This window comes from Stegostoma tigrinum, chromosome 30, assembly GCF_030684315.1.
Source record: "Stegostoma tigrinum isolate sSteTig4 chromosome 30, sSteTig4.hap1, whole genome shotgun sequence".
NCBI classification, from domain to species: domain Eukaryota; kingdom Metazoa; phylum Chordata; class Chondrichthyes; order Orectolobiformes; family Stegostomatidae; genus Stegostoma; species Stegostoma tigrinum.
The window spans coordinates 37,799,569-37,825,092 of record NC_081383.1 but is presented as its reverse complement, the minus strand read 5'-3'; the positions used below and the strand labels follow the sequence as shown (position 1 = coordinate 37,825,092).

Here is a 25,524-nt window from a genome sequence, read left to right as displayed (position 1 = left end):
GAGAGATGATTGAAGATGCCTATTGCACAGTACTCCTGCGGCACAAATGTTACTTGACTAATTTAGCTTTTATAAATGACATGGTCTTGCTGTCTACAAGCATGGAGTGTTTCTGTATGTAGGGTGTTACAAGTGATACTGAACCCTGTTCAATTATCAGTGAATGTCCCCAATTAAAACAGCTAAAGATGATTGGGCCCAGGAGACTAGGATTTGGCGGACTTGTAAAGGTATAACCTGGGCCTGAAATGATTTGCTACCAACAAACCACAAGCATCTTCTTTTGTGCTAGGTATGTTTTCATTGTTGGGCAATTTCCCATTGACTTGATTTTTCCCATGGCTGCTTAATGTCAGTCAGTCTAATGATGTCTTGATGTCATAGGCATCACTTTTTTTTTGACTAAGCCAACAAAGTGGCCAGGAGCAGAATCATTCTGCTAAACCCAAGGTATGCAGGTTATTGTTAAGCCTTATTTGTTAACATTGAGTGACTTCCCTTTGGTGGCGAGAGTAGGTTGACGGCATGACAATTTGGGTGGTTTTGGATTGTCCTGAGATTTGTCGATGGGAGTGACTTTCATTGTGAGTACAAATGTAATAAATGAGGGAGGTGATGTTGCGTGAGCGTGAAAAATATACTTTGGTTTCCCACTGGATTGAGGTCAACAGACAACTAGTCCGATTTTAGAAACAAATAAATATATTTTAGTACCACTGTTCAAGTCTTCCAAACACCTAACTAAAGAGATTGCCCTTTTTAAAAATCCTGCCCTCAGTTCAGTACAAGGAAAATTGTCCTGCAATTTCAGTGCTCTTCAGAATGAATTCAGTCATGTTCAAGGCTAGAATTGCTGAAATGTCATTTCCGATTATTTGAGATGACATTTAAATCTGTGCAATAAATCTACTGAAAGGTTGTGCACGCTTGATCTGATAACACAGAGGATTTTTTTTTTCGCTCAATATGTGGTTGCCTTCATTTATTGTGAATCAGTACTTTGTGAGAAGTTAGATTGTTCAGGTGGGCAATACAGTCATCTAGCCGTGTAGCACGTGTGCAAAATATCCTTTCAAAGATTGATTAAAAATTTTCACCAGCAGTACGTTTCTAATTGTCTGAATTTGTTTTAAGTTAAACTTTATCAGTGGAGGAGACAACATGTTGAAATCACTCTCTTTCTCTTGGAGAGCAGTATTTTAGATAAGACAAAGAACTGAGGATGCTGGAAACCTGAAGCAAGAAGTTAGTGCTGGAGAAACTCAGCAAGTCTGGCAGTATTTATACAGAGAAAAACAGTGTTTTGAGTCCATTGACCCTTCTTCAGAATGAAGTTAACTTGAAACATTAATTCTGTTTTTGTCTCGACTGATGCTGCCGGACCTCATGAGTTTCTCCAGTGCTTTTGTGCCACCATTTTAGATGCTAATTTTACACTAGAACTACTGCAATGATGTCTTCTGTATTACAAAGTAGAGGCTTCACCCAACCCAAGCCCAAGTGATCTAGAAGAGGTGAAAAAGTCCGCAAAGAACTAGGCTGCTGAGGGGAGAAAGAATTTTATAAACACTTTTCTCCAATCCTATTAAGTAATCAAAGATGGTATGGCTGGCAGTGTTGGCTCTGATTAAAGTCATGCATTACAGATTGATTTCTGTCCCAGCCAGGGCATGTCCAATTTTTAGATTAGATTAGATTCCCTACAGTGTGGAAACAAGCCCTTCAGCCCAACAAGTTCACACCGCCCTTTGAAAAATCCCACCCAGACCCATCCTCCTATAACCCACCTAGCCTGCACATCTTTGGACTGTGGGAGGAAACCGGAGCACCCAGAGGAAACCCACGCAGACACTGGGAGAATGTGCAAACTCCACACAGACAGTTGCCTGAGGCTGGAATCGAACCCAGGTCCCTGGTGCTGTGAGGCTGCAGTGCTAACTACTGAGCCACCGTGCCGCCTTTCAGGTGAAAGAATTCATAATATAAACACACAGTTTATACTACAGGTTCACTATTGTCTGAGCTATCTCTCTTATTCCTATGAAAGGTTTCATGCACTTCTATTGGATTTACTGTAGGCTTGCTGGATTTACGCTCAGAGGAACAATATTGGTGTCAAGGCAGTACATTTTGGCTTGAGATCCCATATTCAGCAAACTTTTATATGGGTTTATCTGTGGAGCTGCTCTGTCTATAAATGGACAGCTTCCATACGTTTTTGAGGGAAATATAACAGCAACAGCTCTGATCTTCCTCAGAAAAGTTTGTGACAAGTTCTTGTTTGCACTTTCACTGGAAAGACATCCCTAGCCTTTTCTTTAAGTCTTTTTCTAACTATAATCCATTCAACAGACAAATACGTCTGTCAACTTGAGAACAAGATGTCCATTTTAAGTATTTTTGGCCAGGCTGTTAACAATAGTTTTGATTGCCAGAGAGAAGTGTTGCACAAGGTAAGAGAAGAGCTCACTACTACTCCTGGAATTTTCAAGGCTCAGCCATTTAAGAAGTATTTTGATGTGCACTCACAGTGCTAAGGCTGAGTGACCAAGTGCTGGAAAAAGAAATTAGAATAGTTTGATTGATAATGGGAACTGCAGATGCTGGAGATCCTCTCTGATGAAGGGTCTAGGCCCGAAACGTTAGCTTTTGTGCTCCTGAGATGCTGCTTGGCCTACTGTGTTCATCCAGTTCCACACTTTGTTATCTTAGAATAGTTCGATGGTTGCTTTTGACTGGTGCAGAATTGATGGGCCATAGAGCCTTTTTCTGTGCTGTAGGCTTCTATAACAATGATCAGATCTTGATAGGCAGGATTTCTTTCGATTGCCATATCTGGAAGGAAACCACTGTGATATGAATCCTTTCCTCAATGCTGCACTGCATTGAAAAGCAGGATTATTTGAGGCTCCTTCTAAACACTCAACACTATTGAAAATAACAGGTAGAGCAGATTCGTGGAAATGCCACCATTTGCTTATTCCTTTCCCAGCCACAAATCACCCTAAGTTGACAGTCCGTTGGTTGTCTTTCGTTATCAGTGGATCAAATCCTGGACAAAATGGACTGCATTGGTTCAAAAAGACAGCTCATTGATACTTACCCAAGGGCATTTGAGGTTGAGCAAACAATGCTAATTTTGTCAGTGATGTGTCTCATCCCATAAAAGAATAAAGCAAATAATGGTCCCTTGGATTTTTCAGCTTCTGGTCCAAACTTGTCTGAATTTAATGGACCTTGCTTCTCGCTTACTGTATCTGACATTTTTAGAGGGGCTTTTCATTTTAGCACATTTGTTGAATTAAGCATTATTTTACTGTGAAGTGTGAATTTGCATGGAATGATTGAGCCAGGCAGTAGCATATGAGTCTATACTTTAGGTTATTTAAACCATTCAGAGTGCCAAGGACTGATTGCTCTTTTGTGATCTGTTTAGGTACATACTTGTGATAAACCTTTGATCACCTCTTACCAATTTGAGTACCTACCCAATATCCCTACTTTGTTACCTGCCACTCAACCAATTTCCCAGCCTTGTCAGTAATTTGCCCAAAATTCCATGGCCTTTGACTTCAGTCAACAGCCTTTTATGTGGGACTTTATCAGATTCCTTCTGGAAGTCCACATAAACAACATCCATTAACATTCCCCTGTCCACTACGTTAGTCACCTCTTCAAAAAAATTTCATGATTATCTAAAAATGTTCAAAGTGTTCAGTTACCACATCTTTGATTATAGACTGTATTCCCCACCACAGATGTTAGACAGTGGCTTGAAATTGCCTGGTTTTCCTCGTTAGCGCTTCTTAAAAATGGAGTGACGTGCAATTTTCCAATCCAGAGGGATGACTCCTGTATGTGGACATTTCTGAAAGATTATAATAGGGGTCTACAATGTGCTCCCTTATTTGCTTTAATATCCTTGTATGGAAACTACCAGATCCCAAGGATTTGTCACTTTATTTTCATTAATTTCCTCATCACTGATGTTTCACTTACATTAATTTTATTCAGTCCCAGTCCCCAATGCACTCTAATTTCCTTGAAACTTCCAGCAAGCTGTCCTCCTTTTCTACGGTAAATATAAAAACAATTATTTATCACGTCTGGCATTTCAATAGTCATTGCCAGTATCCCAGTTTTCATTTTCAATGGGCCAACGTGGTTCCTGACCACTCTGTCCCTCATTATCTGAATATAAACTCTTGTATTCATTTTCGTGTGCCAGGCAAGTTTCCTTTCATAATCTCTTTTGAGCTGCTTTGTGGCCCATTGCTGGTCTTTGTTCCTTTCTATTCAGCAGAACCTGTTTTGCTTTGCGTTTTTGTAAGTGCCATTAGTTTATGCTGACCCTATCTCTTTAGTTGATCATGGCCGTATTTTTCTATGAAGTGGAGCTTTTCTGTCTGGGGGTATAAACTGGTTATGTTTTGTGTTAAACACTTCTTTAAACATCCTCCATTTTCTTCAGTTGTTTTACCTATTAGTAGATTTTCCCAGTTTACTGTGGACAGTTTCTGTCTCATCTTGTTAAAATTGGCTTTGCCTAGATCTAAATCTAGTAGCTGAATCATGTCTTTGCTTTCAAATGCTACATTGAACTCGATCATGCTATGATCTCTATTTGATAAACGTTAATGCACAGTGAGGTTACTAATTAAATCTGCCTTATAAATCCAAAAGAAGAATGAAGGGGGGATCTTATCGAAACATATAAAATTATGTAAGGATTAAATAAGATAGAAGCAGAGAGTTTGTTTACATGGGCAGGTAAAGCTAGAACAAGAGGGTGGCAGATTTAGGACTGAATTGAGGAGGAACTTCTTCACCCAAAGGATTGCAATTCTGTGGAATTCCCTGCCCGGTGAAGTAATTTAGCTTACTCATTGTTTTTAAAGCTAAGATTTTTTTTGAACAGTAAAGAAATTAAGGTTTATGATGAAAGGGTGGGTAAGTGGAGCTGAGGCCACAAAAGATAAGCCATGATCTTATTGGATGGCGGAGTGGGCACGAAAGGCCATTGGTGTTCCTGGTTCTTATGTTCTCATGTTAAAATTGCTTGTCACCTTGTGGCATCCAGGACGTATTGCTGTAGGAAACTATCCTGAACACACTCCGATTTGCCCTTCTGGGATCTATGCCACTGAGTCATGGAAGAGAGCAGCAAAGATGTCACTTAAGTTGGATGTCATCCATCAGTGTTACCTACATAAGAGCTAGGGCATTGCTCAGAACAGCATTGCCAATAAATGTGTAGCACAGGAACATTCAGAGGCACCTAAAGCGTAACATGATGGAGAGGTGACTGGTGCTGTCAAGATGTGTATTTTACCCCTCCAATGCATGACCAATCAGAGTGGTAGTAGGCTGGACACCACCAGGAAATGAAGCCAGGACTAGTGACAGAAGACCTAGCTTTCGGGAGAACCTTCCGACAGTTAGATAGGTTCCCGATTAGTTTGAGGATTGAGGGTTAGGGAAAAAGATAGAGGAATGGAGCTGAAAACATTTCAGCCATGATTGAATAGCAGAGCAGGCTCAGTGTGTTGAATACCCTAATTCTGCTTCCATATCTTATGGACCTGGACCGGACAAGTTGTCTTGCTGCCCATTATACCCCCGTCAAATTGGAGGAAGTTTTAAGCAGAAGCACCATAACAGTAAATGCAGAGTAGGTGTAAAGAGAAGAAAAGGATGGTCTTTGATATGGTGTAGAGCTAAAATGACTGACTGACAAAGGGGATGATGATGCAAGACAAACAACGTAGTGCTGGAACAATAGAGAAAGTGTTTTCGGTGAGGTGCATGGAATGCCCAAGAGAAAATGGAAGCAGTGGTTAAAATCTAACAATTTGCTTATTTACAACAATTGCCTTCAAATCAGTGCTAGTTGCTCAAGATTGCATATGTTTATGTCTAAATTTATGAGGTCCCTTTTCAGCATTCACATATCACTGTCCCAAAATTATTGAAGAGTAAGTTCTGTTTTTACATAATATAATAACAAACTAGTGCTCAGTGCTCAAATAACTGCAGTTTCATACTAGCCAGTACTCTTCACTTCTTGCCTTTGGGGTGTTCATGCGCCATCCTGGACCGCTACAGTGCTGGAGGTATCCTCACTATGCTGTTGATTAGGAAATCCACTGTTTTGAGGCAATGATGAAGGAGCATTGACACACATCATAGTTGCGATGCTGTGTATCTTTGAGGACTTTGTGGAACTGATGGTGTTCACTTGTGCTTCCTGATCCTAGCTTTCTAGACATCAGAGGTCATGGATTTGGGAACTCAGGATTAAGTCTTAAATTCAGATATCCTGGGAATATTCAACAACTAGTTGAATTCTTGATTAAGCAATAAATGGTATGGTTGAATAAGAAATAGTCAAGGTGAATCTGTATGATGGTTTCTAGGTAATGGAACTCAGGGTAACATTGCCTTCGATCAGCTCACTGAGACTTCTGAAAATGTGTAAAGGCTAATTTTAGGCTTTGCCCCATACTTACAAGTGTCATTGTGGAAGACCGCATGAACCCCTGACTGGAAATTGCTTAAAGTCTACTGTGTAAATTGTACCTAAATATGAACTTGATATCTGGGACTGCAAATTTTGCAGCCATCTAGTTGAACCAAATTAGGCCAACCATTGGCACTATAGCCACATTGTCACATCATTTTCAATAATTTATCAGCCGTTGTGGTATTTGGTTGTGAATGAATCATGTAACTAATTGGAAAATCATCCATCTGCTCAACTGTCATGGTTTGTTTGTCATTCTTTTCTAGAAGATAGAACCAGAAGTTATTAAAGCTTATCTTGCCACTCCAGAGTAAATTGATAAGATAATCAGAAATTTTTTCATTGGAAGAATATTCATAAGTCTGTGGCTTGTTATCTGGTGTCTGGTATATGGAAGATAATTTAGTTGAAACAGCATCAATGCCAACCTTTTCCGGGGTATATGCAAAGTTTTTTTTCACCAAGCGGAGAATAAAAACTGTCTTGGATTTTGTGCCAGAAAGCCCTGTTCATGTTTGAAAGTGCAGCCTAGGTAAAGTTGCCTTAGTCCCAGCAGACCATAAGGCTGCTCTCTATTAGAGCGATACAATTTGTGCTAGTTTAACCTGAGGGCCACCATGCCATGGCAAGAGGTGAGGTTGAGAAGGTGGGATTCTCAAGTGTCTTTCAATAGAGTGAATTGGAATAATGTCATAATTCTGTCACTGTTGCTGGGTCAAATTGCTGGAATTCCTTTCCTAAAAGCACTGTGTCTGTACTAACACCTTAGGACTATAGCATTTCAAGAAGGAAGCTCAGCACCATCTTTTCAAAGGCAGGTAGAAATGACAATAAATGCTAGCCTTATCTGTGATGTTGAACATTTTTTTATAAAGTAACTTTGAATGCTGCTATACTTGTGAGGTTTATAAAATTATTTTGAGACTGTACCTTTAAATTCAGGCTAAGTGAAAGGGGCATGTCCTGTTCTACAGCCTGCCCAAGAATAAGTCTTTCTGCTTTGATTTTTAGAGATCACAAACACAGTAGCTGAGATGTTGTAAGATGCTTACACTCGAGAAGTGGCTGCAGTCTCTCATTATATGGTGAATATACCCTGAATCCCATCATCGGTATCAAGTTTTAAATAGTGTTCTAGTAAACTGGCCATTACCTTTTAAGATGGAAGAGAACTCTGACTTAATTAATTAGCATTAGATGCAAGGCTGATGTGTTTCCTGGTACCATGGGAAAAATGTTATAGGAAGCCATTTTTGAGATCAGATAATAGTCTTCTTTTTAAACCAATGTATAACACCGAAATCATTTTGCAGTTCTGTCTAGTGTGGTCCATAACTATTTTAGAGGTTGTAAGAAAGAGAGTCAGTCCTGCAGTTTAATTAGAGAGAATGCAGGAGCTCTTGCACAAAGCTAGGTTTGTGAAGATTTAAAGGTTGCTGGAAGAGATGCCCAGCATGGAGTGAGACAAAGGAGACTATAGTGAAATGCAACTCTCAGATTAGAAGTTACTGAGCTGGAAAAGTAGAAGAGCTGTAAGCCAGTGTGAACTGGGAGCCATTTTAGACTATTTCCTGCAGAATAACAATTCTAAATCAAATCAAATCAAATCAGTTAATGGGGTTGTCTGATTTCAACACCAATAACAGTGACTGAGAGTTAAACTGATACTGCTGGCTGCCTTTTCTGGGGGTGGAGTGAAATTGATTGAGCTTAACTGCAGCCCCCTTGCAGACAACAAATGCAGCAAGATCCTTGTGTCGCAATTCTGAGGAACATATGAAGACTTTTTTTAAAAATGCATTCTCTGGAAACTGGTATTGCTAACGGAACCAACATTTATTACACAGCCCTCGTTGTCTTGGAAGAGGTAGAGTGGCATCTTTATGCTAGAAACTGTGTAGTGAAATTGATTTCTGTGCTGCCAGATCAGGAGTACCAGTTACCAAGAAGGAATGGCCAATATATTCAAGCCAGGCTGTTGTGAGTGAAGTTAAACTAATGGTGTTTCCATGCAGCTGCCACCCTTGTTCTACCTTTGGGGGACGTGAGTTATAGGTCTAGTGCTTCCCTTTTTGACATAATGTGCCCTGTTTTTGGCTGAAAAACGAGTGTCTTCCGAGAGGAAGAATGAATTCTAAACATTCTTTAAAATTGTATTTGTAAACTTGAAAGATCCAAGAGAATGTTGCGAGGCTTGGAGGGTTGAGCTGTAGGGAGAGACTGAGTAGACTGGGGCTGTTTTTCCTGGAGTGTCGGAGTCCAAACGGTGACCTTACAGAAGTTTATACAGTCATGAGAGGCATGGATGAGGTGAACAGCCAAGGTCTTTTTCCCAGGATAGGGGAGTCCAAAACTAGACCAGAGGTGTATGGTGAGAGGAGAAAGATTTCAAAGGGACCTAAGGGGCAGTGTTTGCACGCAGAGGGTAGTGTCTGTATAAAATGAGCTACCAGAGGATGTGGTGGAGGCTGGCACAATTACAACATTTGAAAGACATCTGGATAGGTATAGAAGTAGGAAGTGTTTAGAGGGATATGGGCCGTATGCTGGCAAATGTTTCCATGCTGTACAGCTCCGTGTGGAGGTGCTAGCGTTGGACTGGGCTGGACAAAGCCAAAAATCCGATTTTTGTGCTTAAGGGCAGTTTAATATTTAACAATAGAAGGATATTTTCGATTGTGCTGTGTAAGAACCGTGTACGGTAAACCTGAATTTGGAAGTTTGGATTGTTAGTTTGTGTGCCAATTCAGAAAAGTTGGAGAGAGATAATGGGAACTGCAGATGCTGGAGAATCCGAAACAACAAAGTGTGGAGCTGGATGAACACAGCAGGCAAAGCAGCATCTTAGGAGCACAAAAGCTGATGTTTCGGGCCTAGACCCTTCATCAGAAAAGGCAGATGGGGAGAGGGCTCTGAAATAAATAGGGAGAGAGGGGGAGGCAGATCGAAGATGGATAGAGGAGAAAATAGGTGGAGAGGAGAGTATAGGTGGGGAGGTAGGGAGGGGATGGGGCAGTCTGGGGAAGACGGACAGGTCAAGGGGGCGGGATAAGGTTAGTAGGTAGGAAATGGAGGTGTGGCTTGAGGTGGGAGGAGGGAAAGGGGAGAGGAAGAACAGGTTAGGGAGGCGGGGACGAGCAGTGGCGGGAGGGAAGATTTTTGAAGCTTGTGAAATCCACATTGATACCATTGGGCTGCAGAGTTCCCAAGCAGAATATGAGTTGCTATTCCTGCAACCTTCAGGTGGCATCATTGTGGCACTGCAGGAGACCCAGGATGGATATGTTGTCTAAGGAATGGGAGGGGGAATTGAAATGGTTCATGACTGGGACGTGCAGTTGTTTATTGCGAACCGAGCATGGATGTTCTGCAAAGCGGTCCCCAAGCCTCCGCTTGGTTTCCCCAATGTAGAGGAAGCCACATCGGGTACAGCAGATGCAATATACCACATTGGCAGATGTGCGGGTGAACATGTGCTCGATGTGGAAAGTCATCTTGGGGGAGGTGGTGTGGGGGCAAGTGTAGCACTTCCTGCGTTTGCAGGGAAAAGTGCCGCGTGTGGTGGGGCTGGAGGGAAGTGTGAAGCGGACAAGGGAGTCGTGGAGAGAGTGGTCTCTCCGGAAGGCATACAAGGGTGGGAATGGAAAAATGTCTTTGGCAGTTGGGTCGGATTGTAGGTGGCGGAAGTGTCGGAGGATGATGCGTTGTATGTGGAGGTTGGTGGGGTGGTATGTGAGGATGAGGGGGATTTTCTTTTGGCGGTTGTTGCGGGGACGGGGTGTGAGGGATGAGTTGCGGGAAATGCGGGAGACACGGTTGGGGGCGTTCTTGGTCACTGCGGGGGGGGATGTTGCAGTCCTTGAAGAACAAGGACATCTGAGATGTATGTGAGTGAAATGCCTCATCCTGGGAGCAGATGCAGCAGAGGTGAAGGAATTGGAAATAGGGGATGGAATTTTCACAGGAAGGTGTGTGGGAGGTGTATTCTAGGTAGCTATGGGAGTCAATGGGCTTGAAATGGATATCGGTTTCTAGGTGGCTGCAGAGAGATGGAGACCGAGAACTCCAGGAAGGTGAGGGATGTGTTGGAGATGGTCCAGGTGAACTTGAGGTTGGGCTGGAAGGTGTTGGTGAAGTGGATGAACTGTTCAAGCACCTCTTGGGAGCACGAGGCAGCACTGATACAGTCATCAATGTAACAGAGGAAGAGGTGGGGTTTAGGGCCAGTGTAGGTGCAGAAGAGGGACTGTTCCATGTAACCTACAGAGAGGCAGGCATAGCTTGGCCCATGCGGGTACCCATGGCCACCCCCTTTGTCTGGAGGTAGTGGGAGGAATTGAAAGAGAAGTTGTTGAGGGTGAGGACGAGTTCGGCTAGGCGGATGACGGTGTCGGTGGAGGGAGACTGGTCGGGTCTACGGGACAGAAAGAAGCAGAGGGCCTTTAGGCCATCTGCATGGGGAATGCAGATGTATAGGGACTGGACGTCCATGGTGAAAATGAGGTCTTGCGGCCCGGGGAATTGGAAGTTCTGGAGGAGGTGGAGGGCATGACTGATGCCACGGACATCGATAGGGAGTTCCTGGACCAAGGGGGAGAAAATGGAGTCCAGATAGGTGGAGATGAGTTCGGTGGGGCGGGAGCAGGCGGAGACAATAGGTCGACCAGGGCAGGCGGGTTTGTGGATTTTGGGAAGGAGATAGAAGCGGGCAGTGCAAGGTTGGGAAACAATGAGATTGGAGGCTGTGGATTGGAGGTCACCTGAGGTGACGGTTGGGCTGATGGGCAGCAAGTGAAATTCGCATCAAACAAGAATCAGGCAGTGACCATTTCTTAAAAAAAAGAACTCCACTATCTCCGCTTGACATTCAATGATGCTACCACTGCTGAATACGCCATTATCAACATTCTATGGTTTCCATTTCCAGAAACTGAACAGGACTAGCCATGGCTCCAAGAGCAGGTCAGAGGCTAGGAATTCTGCAGCAAGGAATTCACCATCTGACGCCCCCAAAATCTGTCCACTATTTACATGCCACCAGGTCTGGAGTGAGATGAAATACTTTCTGGACAAGTGGTAAACCAACAATTCTGGGAAGGCTTTACACCATTCAAAACAAATGATCTCATTTAAAAACCAAAAGAACTGCAGAAGCTGTAAATCAGGAACAAAAACAAAGTTGCTGGAAAAGCTCAGCAGGTCTGGCAGCATCTGAAGGAAAAAACAGAGTTAACGGTTCGGGTCCGGTGACCCTTCCTCAGAACTGATGGTGGCTGGGAAAACATCAGCTTACATGCAGAAAATAGGGAGGTGGGTGGGGTATGAAGTAAACAATAGGATAGAGCCCAAACAGAGAGAAAGACAGTTGGACAGACAAAGGAGTTGCTAACGATCAGGCTGGGAGGATGAATAGTTGTTCATCGGGACTGTTAGTGACTAACAGCAGGAGGTGTGTAGTGGCCGGCTATGTGGTAACAAGGCCTGGTGTGCAGGGTAGGGGGCTGCGACATGGGAGAGTTTAGGCCCTAAAATTGAACTCAATATTGAGTCCGGAGGGCTGTAGGGTCCCCAAGTGGAAAATAAGGTGTTGTTCCTCCAGCTTGCGCTGGGCTTCACTGGAACACTATAGCATGCAGGAGACAGAGATGTTGGCCAGGGAGCAAGGTGGTGCATTGAAGTGGCAAGCAATAGGTAGTTCAGGGTTTGTTCTGTGAAGCGGTCGCCAAGTCTCCCTTCCCCAATGTAGAGGAAACCACGTGAGCAGCGATAAGAATGATCTCGTTTGGTCAGCGCACATCATCATCTTAACTGTCACCTAACTCTAGCAGCTGTGCTCAGTGTCAGCAGTGGGCACCATCTAAATTCTGGTACTCCAAATCTGAATCTTCGGCTATCTAGGTCTTAAACCATAGCTGGACCCCAAGTGTGTCCTACTTTCTTTACCGGCCTTAGGCTGCCTTTTGATGTAAAACATGAAAGCTATTTAAAGTCCTTGTATCACTCCATTGTTTGTAATTATCTGTATTGTTGAAAAAAATCTCTGCATTGTAGGAGCATTCAAAGGTAAGGATCATGAATGCAAGTTTATATGGAATAAATTCAATAAGGAAATCAGAAGAAACAGTTTTTTTGCCCGCCAAGTAGTTATTATGCAGTAGAATGAATTATGGAGGGGTAATGCTTTCAAAGAAGTTTGACAGCATATGGGGGAACAAAGAATTTGTGATGGAGCTATTTGGAGTAGGGATGGGAGAACATGCTTGTGGAGCATAAACAGTGCTATGGACCAGGTCTGCTGAATGATCTGCTTCTGAAGCGTAAATGTATGCCAGCACAGGCCGCAAATGAGATGTTGTGTTTTCACTGGGTTTTCTTTCCACAGAGATAAACTGTCGGAACTCCATGGCAACATGTTTGTGGAAGAATGCACCAAATGTGGCAAGTAAGTTCCTATTTATTTCTGTAATCTCTTCTCTCTGAGACTGAATAGGCTGGGGATACTTTCCCTGGACCATCAGAGGCTGAGGGTTGACCTTATAGAGGTTTATAAAATCATGAGGAGCATTGAGAAGGTAAATAGCCATGGTCTTTTCCCTGGAGTGGGGAGACCAAAATTAGAGGGCATGGGTTTACGGTGAGAGGGGGCAGATTTAAAAGAGATGAAGGCGCAACTTTTTCAGGCAGAGTGTGATACATATATGGAATGAGCTCCCAGAGAAAGTGGCAGTAGCTGGTACAGTTAGAACATTTAAAATACCTCTGGATGTGTATATGAATGGGAAGGGTTAGGAGGGATATGGGTCAAATGCTGGCAAGCGGGATATTTAGGATATCTGGTTGGCATGGACAAGTTGGACCAAAGGGTCTGTTTCCATGCTGTATATCTGTACGACTCTAACATTTTTGATTCTGCAGTAGCAGCTGAATGGATCTCAATTAACTCGCAAGGATCTGTGCATCATTACCTCACCCATGCAATGCCTCATTCAGAAATTGAATTCATTGTTTCTAAGATACATTTTAATGATCTACTGAAAAATCTAAAGTTCTGAGGAGATCAATGTAATTACTTTCCATTTATACTTAGCATTAGCCATCTGCTGATGTAGCTAAAAGTTTATTTTGAAGCAGCAAAATTGCTGAATATTGTGGAATTTAAAATTTAGTGGGCATTAATTTAAAAACTGCACGCATGCAAAGGCTCCCGATCAGTATTTCCCTCCCTTGGAACAATTAATGTTGGGACTAAGGCTAGCATGGTTCAGAAGATGAATTTCTAAATAATTATAGTTCAGTTTTCCTCTTTGTCCTCCTCACTTCCTGTAAAGCCTTTGATATGATCGACTACACTATGCTCATGAACCTTCTTTTCTTCACTCTTCGGCTCAGTTAGATTGTCCTCGCCTGCTTCCACACATATCTGTCAATAAGCAGATGATGTTCCAGAGGTGAAAGTATGTCACCTTTGTAATGAAGATAGCCATCAATTTAACTTTGAAGTTGAATGGAGGCCATAATATCTTAAAGTATAGGAGCAGGCATGGGCCTTTCAGCCCTTTGAGCCTGCCCTCTATCTAATGAGATCATGGCTAATTATCATCTTCAACACTCTTTTCTGTGGTATCCCCTTATCCTGGATCTATCGGTCTCGGTCACGAACATAATCCTGGAGCCGCTAAAGTGCTCCAGAGCAGAGAGTTCCATAGATTCACCACCCTGAGAGTAAAGAAATTCCTTCTCATCTCAGCCTTATGTAGTCCTAATTCTAAGATTGTGTTCCCTGGTTGCAGACTCCCCAGTCAGGGAAAGCATCCTTTCTGTATCTAATCTGTCTGGCCCTATAAGAATTTTGTGTGATTTGAATGAAATCACCTCTCATTCTTTTCTGAACTACAGAGAATACAGGACCAATCTATTTAATCTTCCTTGGTAGGATAATGCCTTCATCCTGGGAGTCAGGTCAGTAAATGCTCATTTCACTCCCTCTGTGGCAAGTATATCTCGTGTAACAAGACCAAAAATGCTCCCAGTGCACCAAATCTTGACTCAACAAGCCTCTATATAATTACAGTAAAACTTCTTTACTCATACATTCAAATTCTCTGTAATAAAAGCATACCAGTTGCCCTCCCAAATACTTGCTGTTTCTCCACATTAAATTTCAGTGACCTGTGAACAAGGACATTTAGGTCAACTTTTCTGGTCTCTCTCCTTTTAAGTAATGTTTTATGTGTGGATGGCTTCATATTTCTCCATATGCTATTCCATCAAGATTGGTTGAGACTGTGGGATAGTAATATGATAGAATCATTGAACAGGGAATGAAGTTTTTCAAGGGCCTGAAGACAGTCTTTGGACTTTCCTCAGCATAGCCAAAGTATCTGCTGTATTGGTATTCTTCACTCTGGTACCATTACCAATGATTTTTTTCTGGTCCCTTCCACTTTCTTATTTTCATCTGCACACTTTGTTGGCATCATCATCCGTAGACTTGCACCCATCTTCCCCATCCATAACACTAAACTCTACCTCTGCACAATTTCTTTGATCTCTCCCCTGCATGTGGTTTGCAATCCATTTGTCAGAGATCCAGTCTTGGTCAAGCCAATACTTAACATTCAGAAGACTACACCCATTATGCCCAACACAAACTCTGGTCCTTCCCTTGTTTCCACACAGCTCAAGTCCCCAGCCATTGTCTCAAACTGCTTGTATTCTTGATCACAGGCTCAGCCACAGCGATCTCACTTCCTCACCTTCACAAAAGCAGCTGCTTACACCTCAATCAGGTCCCACTGTAACCTCATTCCTACTTTGGTCGCCTCTAGACTCAATATTATTCTGTCTTGACTGACTTTCCATTTCGAATCTCCCCTAAATTTGCGTTCATTCACCTACTCATCCTTTACTGTGTCTTCCCTGATCTTATGGGTTCCTGCCTCCCCCAGCACCTGACATTTAATATTCTGATCCTCATGCTTGAAACTTTATCTTTTCCTTGCATTCTCTTTGTTGGTTTGGGGGCAAAACATTACAACCAGTTTCCCTTCAGCCCAGCTATATTTGCTAAATCTGGCCTGTTCTGCTCCTTACTGCCCATTGCGCCTGGGCCTTGCACCTCTCAGATCGCTGTGCCTTCCACTTTTCCTTTTAAGCATGTCATTGATAACCAGCTATTTAACATGTCCAAATGTATCCTTTGTCTCTGATAATTATTGTTTGACTACACCTGTGCAGAGTGCTTTGGGACCTTTTTCAGCATTATTTAAATTCTGGTGGTGAGAACTTGTCATAATTAAACCATAATTCTGTTGTATACTGCTGGTGAATGATTAGGTTATTTCTGCTATGCCTCTAATCTGATCTCTCTGCTCAAGACAGAATTATAAATTTTAGGTTATGCTGTTTAATTTTTGCGTAAAGTGTACATTAGCTGCATATATTTCTGGAGAGGAAGGTCGCATTCTGTAGAATCTAAAGTGATGTTGCTGTATCCTTTTTACTTTCTCCCTGCCCCTACACTGGTGATACATTATATTTTGAAGGCCAGCAAAGAAATGCTTGTTGCTGTCTGCTGTAACTGATAGGAGCACATGGCTACACATGCCCATTAACTCCCATTTTGCCCATTGCCCCTCCATATACTAGGTGCAGGAAATTTTGAAACTGAATTTTCAATTTTGGCCCCGCTGATCGGGATCCTTCTCCCCTCAAGCACAATTATCTAAGCAACTTCAAGTTGGCTTAGTTCCAAATTTCTTTCAGACTTTGTACAACCCGGTAGATTGTTCTTTTTTTTCACACTCTATAACATTTTCCACTAGCTTTATATTATAAAATTGATCTGTTATGACAGTTAAACACAAGTAGTATTTTTGGTTTTGACTATGATGCACAGCTTGAATGAACAGACAGCATGTTGCAGGAGCAGGTAAGATTAATAGGAAAATAGGTGGTGAATGGGAAAGATTGAATGCGCAGCTGGAGTATTTACCTCAGTTATGTCTCTAAAAAGTTGACAGCTTTTCATTTTTACTTTGAATGTCACAATATCTGGTTTTAATAGCCAGTTGCTATTATTTTTAAATGACCACGAAGCTCCATCCTTTCAGGAAATATCTAGCGCAAAAGAGCAGTCTCCTGAGATGCTGCTTGGCCTGCTGTGTTCATCCAGCCTCACATTTTATTATCTCAGTGTCTCTTGTTTGCCAGGTTATAACTATTGTGTTTATGCTACCTGAGCAGGAGATTTCTTTTGTCTTGCTTTTGGAGCTGTCTCTCCACATACTTAGGAATTATGTATTCTATTCATTATTGTTGCAAACAATTCAATTTGTAGGCTTATCCCCATTCACTCCCCCCCCCAACCCAGGCTAGCCGTCTGCTTCGCATTGTATCTTCCGTGACTGTGTGATTTATGTTATAGAAAGTGACATACATCTTTCTGGTTGCTTGGCCTGTTGTTGATTAAGCTTAACTTTCCCTCCTGATATGATAAATATGTCAATTGAAATGAAGAGACATCCATGTAACAAACACATGGAATGCTCTGCCTTTGTACATCCCCTGTCCTGGTTGATTTAGCTGTAAGATACAAACATGAAATAAGTCAATACACATTGCTTACGAAAATGAGAAATGTTAAACCCTGAACTGGAAATTTAATCAAGTTCACTGTTCCAACAATGCCTCTTGCCTCCAGCCTGTTTCCATCAAAAGTCTGTTCATAGAAGCTTATATCTTCAGTGAAGTGTTACTGTTAAACTAACTGTAGTGATTTATCAGAAAGTAGTCAAGATGTTTGTTACAGTTTGAGTATTCTTTGAGCATCTTATAGTCTTGGCTCCAGTGTAGCTTTTGTAAGCAACTGAGTCTCTTACCCAGATTCTGCACCTTTGCTGTTTGCAGACATGCAACAGTTATTTGCATTTGTACAACCCAATCATGTGGTCAAGCATTCCACAGCCTTTTGGAAAAGCATTAAAGAATAGAAACACTATAGTGTGGAAGCCCAACAGGTCTGCATGGCCAACCCACCTAAACTATACATCGCTGAACACAATGGGTAATTTAACACATCTAATCCGCCTAACCTGCACATCTTTGGACGGCGAGAGGAAACCGGAGCATCCAAAGGAAACTCTCTCAGACATGGGGAGAATGTGCAAACTCCACACAGACACTCTCCTGAAGGTGGACTTAAACCCAGTTCTCTGGAGCTGTGAGGCAGCAGTGCTAACCACTGTGCTACCTTGCCACTCTGTTTTAAAAAGAAAACTTGACACTGAGTTATGTAAAGAGATAGTGGAACAGATGATCAAACAATTGGGAAAAGCTGAAGGGTTTCAGGAGAGAGAGGTAATGAAGTCGATATGTTTGGGGAGAGAAAATTCCAAAGTGTAGGCCAAGAGTACTGAAACCCTGCCACTAATGTTAAGGTGAGATGAGAGGGTGATGTGGTAGAGACAATAAAAGGAAGGTACTTGAAGGGATTTAAGTCTTTGTTTTTTTTTCTGTAAGTGATAAATCAGCTTTAATAACTTGCACATCCGTTCAGTATATGTATCCCTCGTGTTTTTGTGACTCAGTAACTCAGCGTGTTATAATATTTTCATTAAGATCTATTGGATGGTTTATCCATGTGAGCTAGACACAGCTTGCATTTGGACTCTGCACGTAAACACCATTTATTTCAGTTATAAATAACAAAATGTAGAGCTGGAGGAACACAGCAGGTTAGGCAGCATCAGAGGAACAGGAAAGCATTACCTGTAGACAGAAAGCAGAGTTAACATGTCAGGCCGGGACCCTTCTTCGGATAACTTCAGTTATCACTGACTCCAGCATTTGCAGTTTTTGCTATCTCATTTATTCCAGCTAGCTATTTCTCAGCATACAGCTAGTGCTCGCTGTTTGTTTGGAGGTGGGATGTTGTCAAGCCCTGTGGTTTTAGCAGAACTGAAGACAGAGTGTAGAAAGCCTGCAGATCAGTCATTGTTGGCAAAGGTTACGGAGAGAGAACTTTGAAACGGAGTTTTAAAAAAAATCAAGAACTGATGATGCTGTAAATCAGAAACAGAAATTGTTGGAAAAACTCAGCAAGTCTGGCAGCATCTGTGGAGAGCAGCAGCATCCATTCTGACGAAGGGTCACTGGACCTGAAACATTAACTCTGCTTTCTGTATACCAGTAATGCTAGACCTGAGCTTTTCAAGCAATTTCTGCTTTTCAACAGGAGTAGTCTATCCTACAGTTCATTTAGATCATGGCTGACCCTCGTCTTCGCTCCATTATGTGTGCCTTGGCTTCATTTCCATTGATTATAAAAATCTGTCAGTCAATTTTCTGTCGATTCCCAGCTTCAGCTCTTTTGGAACTACATTCCAGAAATAAACTACCCTTTCCTGACATCGGCCTTGAACAGTCAACTCAAATTTTAAGCTACATCTGCCTGTTTTGTACTCCCCACAAAAAAATTATTTCCCTCTTAATATCAAATATTTTAAAATGTTCACTTTGGTTATCCATTTGCCCTTCTTGTATAGGTTTTGTTCTTCTCAAGTAATTTGTTTGATAGGTCTTAATGCTCAGTGAACTTTTGCTACCAAATTGAACGAAGATGGAGAGAGCAGTGCTTGAGAACCTAGAGTATCATACACTTAATTTTGATATTGATGAAATTTTCCAAGAAGGTAGTTTGATAATTGACTGATTCTTCTGCAGGCAGTATGTTCGAGAGACAGTAGTTGGAACAATGGGATTGAAAACGACTGGCCGATTATGTGATGTTAAAAAGGAACGAGGTCTTCGAGCTTGCAGGTATGGGATTCCTGTTCATGTTCCATTCAACATTGTCTCTACTGTTGAATAATTGTAGTGTTTTTGGCACATTGGCAGGTCACTTTTCCTATCTCAGTTAGTTTTTACTTCATTTCAATGCACCTTTTGATTGAATGTATGTCTATGCCACTGGTTAATGGTATCGGTCCCTCTACTTACTTTGCATTCACCTTAAAACTGTTGATCTTGCTGTTGTAGAGTACCACAGATATTGATTGTTTACTTAAAGCCCACCTGAAAGGACACCTTTGGTAAGTTAGGCTAAATGTTGAATGCTGACAAGCTAATTAACTATAGAAAGCATCACAGTTGATCTTAGTCCAGGTTTAATCTGATGTCTGTGCACGTGGCACAGTGTTTTAGGTAACGAATAGAAGTGGGAACCTTTTACTGGCATACTTCTGACAGTGATTTCTACTTAGTTCTATTCAGGACAGACATTTTCCATTTCAGTACAGCTGTCTAGTGCCTGCTTTCAGTTATAAACTTGTATCTCCTAAGTAGTATGAAGGCATTAAATGAAATTACTTTGCAGTTTCCAACTTTCCAAAAGACACCGCAATCTGCTTTTGAGGTTTTTAAGATAATGTGATTAAGAAGCAAAATAGTAGTAGCCTCTTGTAACCAGTACTTTTCCGAATCTTTCACCCATACCTCTTCAATACTGCAAAAGTGGACTGAATAAAGCCCTGTTGACCCAATCAGAGGAACATTAGTAAATTGCCTTACTTTACAGCAGGAAGATACTCATCAGACTTACTCAATTTCCTTCCAACAACTTTAGCTTCACGAAGAAAAGCAAAGCAAGGATTCTCACATTCTGTCATGAGTTGGCCAACTTTCTTGATTTAAAAGATGGTTTACAGCTGTTCTGCACTTTTAACCACCTCCACTTCAGCAAAAGCGTAAAGCTGTCCCAACTTCCTCTAATGAATAAAATTATCTTTTTGTTTTCCTTTTCTTCTCCAAAACCTCACTGCCGGCTTTTGAGGTTTTTCAATTTTTATTGTTCAAAGCCATCCAGCCCCCACTGCTGAGTGTCTGGCACCAGCAACTATACAATTCAACCAATAATACAAAAGGCTTAGCCTTGTGTATGTATAAATTTGTGTTTGTAATGTTTGCGTGAATATAGCTATTGCCTATCAACCTACTCTAACAACGCCACCTCCACTGGTTGGGTCACGTACATCGTATGCTGGATGGGAGGACCCCGAAAGATGTGCTTTACAAGGAATTGGCCATTGACAAGAGAACATGAGGATGACCTCATCTTCATTTCAAAGACGTCTGCAAAAGGGACATGAAGTCAATGGACCTGGACGGCGAGAGATGGGAAGACGTCACAAAAGGTCGTTCATGCTGGAGACGGGAACTACGCAGAGGGCTGGAGCGAGGAGAGAAGAAACTGAGGCTTGTCGCTGAGGAAAAGCACGCTCGACAGAAAGAAAGCGACACGGCAACACTGAAGGAGAGTGTCTTCAAATGCAGTCGCTGCAACCGAGACTGTCGCTCCAGTGTGGGCCTGTACAGCCGCAACAGACGCTGCGCTACCACCAGCAGCTGAATCAAAACTCTTCAGGTGCAGATCCATGGTCTCTCGAGACAACACATCAACCTATTCAGAGATGTTACCATACACCTTTAGAGCTGGTGTATGCATGCTTAGACACAAATGTATAAGTCACACATAGCATATCTTCACCACTCCGGCCAGAAGTCAAGATTTCTTCGATGTGCCTGCAGTGGTCTATTCGTTAGTAAGTGATGATTACAATAATTCTTATTTATACAGTTTCAAAAATCTGCAAAATGTAGTATAAGATATGTTTAATTGGGGAAAAGATGCAACAAAGACTTGACACAATATATTATAATGTTTGGTCCTGTGTGTGCCATCTCAATCATTATAATCTTTGCATATAGAACAACTGTCAATTAAACAGATGTGCTTCCTGCTGACATTCGTTACTTATGACTCCCATTTGTTTCACTTGCAGGTCAGTTATCATTGTCTATGAGTGCTTCTTGATTAACACTGTTAAATGTCATTGTATTTCTAGCAACAGAACTCTTGAAGATGCTGCAGAGATTGATGATTTTAAATTTTGTTTCCAGAGGAAAGTTACGCGATACAATTTTGGATTGGGAAGATGCATTACCTGAGCGGGACCTCAGTTTGGCAGATGAAGCCTGCAGGTACATCTAAAACTATTCATTGACAGAAGTATTGAGAACATTTCTAACTTCTGTTTTCTTTTGTTTACTAGTTTTGAAGAGAATGGCCCTTTTATTTTCAGTAAGGGCAGTTGTTCTCCTAATTAGTTTGACAGGTGAACTTGCAGATTTCCTGGTTCCATTGCTAAACTCTGACAACCCCTTTGGCATCAATTTGACCTTCAGCACATCGAGTCTGCTGACCATTCAGTTGTTAATCTGATAATCTTCAACTCCACTTTCCTGTCTTATTCCCATAAAACTTTATTTCCTTCCTGATTAAAAATTCTTGAATGTACTTGACAACCTCGCCTTGACAGCACTGTACAATAAAGTATTCCATAGATTCATTGCCGTTTGAGAGATAAAAATATCCCCCTCATCTCTATCTTAAATGGGTGACCCCTTACTCTTAAAATGCATCCCCTGGTATCTCCCGTAAGGCATAAGGGAAAGCAACTTCTCTGCATCTATCCTGTCAAGCCCCTTGAAAATCATGTATGCTTTTCATTGTTCTGAGATATTAGCAATATAACAAACTGTCTAGGCAGCATCTGTGAGGAAGAGCCACTCGACTGGAAATGTTAACTCTGGTTTCTGTGCCCAGATTTTCCAGAAATTTCTGTTGTTGTTTCTGATTTATATCATTCACGATTTATTTGGCTTTTACAAACTGACTCAATAGATTAATTCAGTAGCAGCATCCACTTTGTCCAATGTCTTAAGAATGTCATCTGATTGACAGACTGTGCTTTTATCAGCTAACTCAATGGATAATCTAACCACAATATTAAAAGACTCTTTTCCTTGAGATACTCTAAGTTCCTTGAAACTGTCCACACAATCTAGTTACACTTTTGCATATCAGTGCTGAGTGTGAACTCTGAGGTCTGTTTTAAATTTCTCACTCTTAGCTAGGCTACTGGTGAGAGTTCTGGCGCCATTAGCTCTATTCTGAATATGATTAATACACTTACCACTGCCAGAGTGCGAACCTGGGCAGGTGATCCTCTGACAGTGATGCTGATGCTGACAGTGATTAGTTCTCCACTGAGTTATCAGACAGTTTGAAACTTGGATTAAAATTTCATACAATGACAGATGTAGCAAATCAGTTGTACCAGTTCAGCTGTTTGGTCAATCTTCCTATCTCCCAATTGTCAGATGTTTAAATCTATTTGTTATTTTTCTACCCAGTTATCTGGGGCTTCCAGCATGCACTAGTCACATGGCACAAAGCCTTTCTCTTCTGGTACATTGCCAACATTGCGTTGTACCAATTACAATATCAAGATAGTGCTACATTTCCTTAACCACTTGTCATTGACCTGTAAATAAAATTTGGCACGTAAGACAGTTGTTCAATTCTGGAAAAATGTCACATTTGTTCAGATCCTCTTTCAATCTGTTCATTAACTATATTCCCCATCCTTCAAACAACGCCTCATTCACTGCATCAAGCCTGAAGGTGCTGCTGATGTCTGGCAGAAATACTCTTGCTGCTTTCCTTCAGCTGACAACAAAATTCCGCAAACATTTAAGCCATGATCTAATTGAGACCAAAGCGGGTTTGACGGGCTGAATGGCTTATTTTGTTTCCCAGTGATCCCTTCCACCTTTTACAACTCTTTATACATTGACTTATAATTCTGAGTCAGACAACTATTCTGTAATGGAGCTACCACTGCCCAAGCTTTCCAGTTTGCTCTCAGCGGCCCAGAGTTCCACATTTCACCATTCTTTTGATGGTCTTAGCCCAGACCTGGCTACCTTCTGCTTTTATAATCCCATTCTTGACTTCCAAAAATGAAGGGCATGTAAATAGTCTTCCATGACCAAAATCACAGTTTTTACAAGCAGTAAATTGTACAGTGCGGTCCCACAAACAGCAGTTAGATAAACAAGGAGCTGATGTTTTTGTATTTTAGTTCTTTCTGCCTTTTGTTGATTTTTGTGCCATTCCCCACTCCAGTCTCAACTTCCCCACTCAATCCTGTCTCCCCTCAGCTCTTTCAGCTGCCCCATGTTTATTTCATGTAGCACTTCATTCTTTCATTCCTTTAAGAAAGAAACTAACAAAAATAATCTTTGACAGCATAAACTGTGGTCAAAAAACATTATTTCAAGCTACCTGCGTAGGTTGGGAAAATTGTCAGTATGTTTCAGAGTGATCATAAATGACTGCAGAGGAGAATTATATTAAGTACCAATTAGTTTCAAAGTTAGTAGCCAATTTTATCACCAAAATTATAAAACTAAATAGAACTTTTAAAAGAAACCATTTTTCATTTGTTCAATATTTTAGAAAATCAAATATTTCAGTCTGAGCAATGCTATGTATTGTTAAGTAGTTACATTTGAATTGTGATGTGAATACCAAGTTTTTAAATCTTTTGTTGAAAAAAATAAATCTTTGTAGAGTTTTATGTTTCCTCTTTTCTCCCTCCTACTCTCACAGAAAGTCTGATCTAGCCATTGCACTGGGCAGTTCTCTTCAGATCAAACCAAGCAGCAATCTGCCATTTAATACAAAAAAGAGGGGAGGAAAGCTGGTTATTGTTAACCTTCAGGCCACAAAGCTGGTAAGTGCAAATAATTCAGGAAGTGAGGATTTGCTTTTTCACCGTGCTGGTTTATAATTTCAAAGAAATCTGGAAACAAACATAACCAGTTCAGGTAAAGCTTGGGAGCATGTTGTTCTTACCCGTACAAAATTGCCACACTCTTGACTGCTGACTGATGTAGAGCAGAGAACCTCTCTGTCAAGTCTAGGGAAGCCAAAAGTGACACACAAATCCTTTGCTCGCCAGTGACACACAAATTGTTCAGGGAAAAAAATCTCTAATTCTTTCGAAATCTAACCTGTATATGATTCCAGTCCCCAGCAATTTGACTCTTAACACAAGAATGGTCAGGTATGGCATTCCACTGTATTCAAGAAGATGGCTCACTACCATTGCAATGAAAACTGACTTTATCATTCAGTTACCAACACCCAGTAAATGAATTGTTAAAAATGACCCAGTTGTCATCCCATTGTTTGTGCACCTCTGCCTCCTAAGCTGGCTGCATTGTTTCCTACTTTAACAGCAGCATCTAAACTTCAAAAGTGCTTGATGAGCTGTAAAAAGACCTTGGGCTGTTTTGAAACCATGAAAGATGTGCATTGCAAATCTTCCTCTCTGTGTATGTATGTATTTGTAGCTTCAGCTGTACATTTTTTAGATTAGATTAGATTCCCTGCAATGCGGAAACAGGCCCTTCAGCCCAACAAGTCCACACCGCCCTTTGAAGCATCCCACCCAGACCCATCCCCCTATAACCCACACACCCCTGAACACTATGGGCAACTTAGCATGGCCAATCCACCTAGCCTGCACATCTTTCAACAGTGGGACGAAACCGGAGCACGAGGAGGAAACCCACGCAGACACGGGGAGAATCTGCAGACTCCACACAGACAGTCGCCCGAGGCTGGAATCAAACCTGGGTCCCTGGCACTGTGAGGCTGCAGTGGCAACTACTGAGCCACCATGCTGCTCTCAATTGTCCTCAAAGGAAAAATCCTTTCCAATGCCAGTTTGACCAGGTTATTTGTGTGCTGAGTGCATTTAACTAACATTAGCAAGTGTTAACACCAGTAAGATCTGACATTCTTCCCAACATTCAGTATGCACTGAGCATGCAGGTTGACACTGCACCTTTGTTATCTGACTTATTTGTCAATACTGTAATTATGTCATTTTACTGTTATTATGTCAGTGTACAATTTGAACCTGACGTGATAACTTACGTGTAGACATAAGCAGCCGGAATTGCCTCAGTCCCAAGAATTTGTATACGATCAATATTTGCAATCTGCATTTGTGGATTTCTTCATTCACATATTTAGGTACTTTGCTTATTGCTAACTGCAGAAAAACACATTTGTTGTCCATTACTTT

General features: G+C 41.5%; 1 protein-coding gene across 2 annotated transcripts in view; it reads left to right on the top strand.

Annotated features, from left to right (window-relative positions):
* The window catches only part of sirt6 (sirtuin 6), a 44,067-nt gene that overhangs the window by 16,442 nt on the left and 2,101 nt on the right, over nt 1-25,524 (top strand). For both annotated transcript variants that reach the window (XM_048559779.2, XM_059638548.1), the window contains 4 exons: nt 12,906-12,965; nt 19,247-19,342; nt 21,482-21,562; nt 24,039-24,162. In XM_048559779.2, the coding sequence (XP_048415736.1) occupies nt 12,906-12,965; nt 19,247-19,342; nt 21,482-21,562; nt 24,039-24,162 (361 nt within the window). The remainder of the gene's footprint in view (nt 1-12,905; nt 12,966-19,246; nt 19,343-21,481; nt 21,563-24,038; nt 24,163-25,524) is intronic.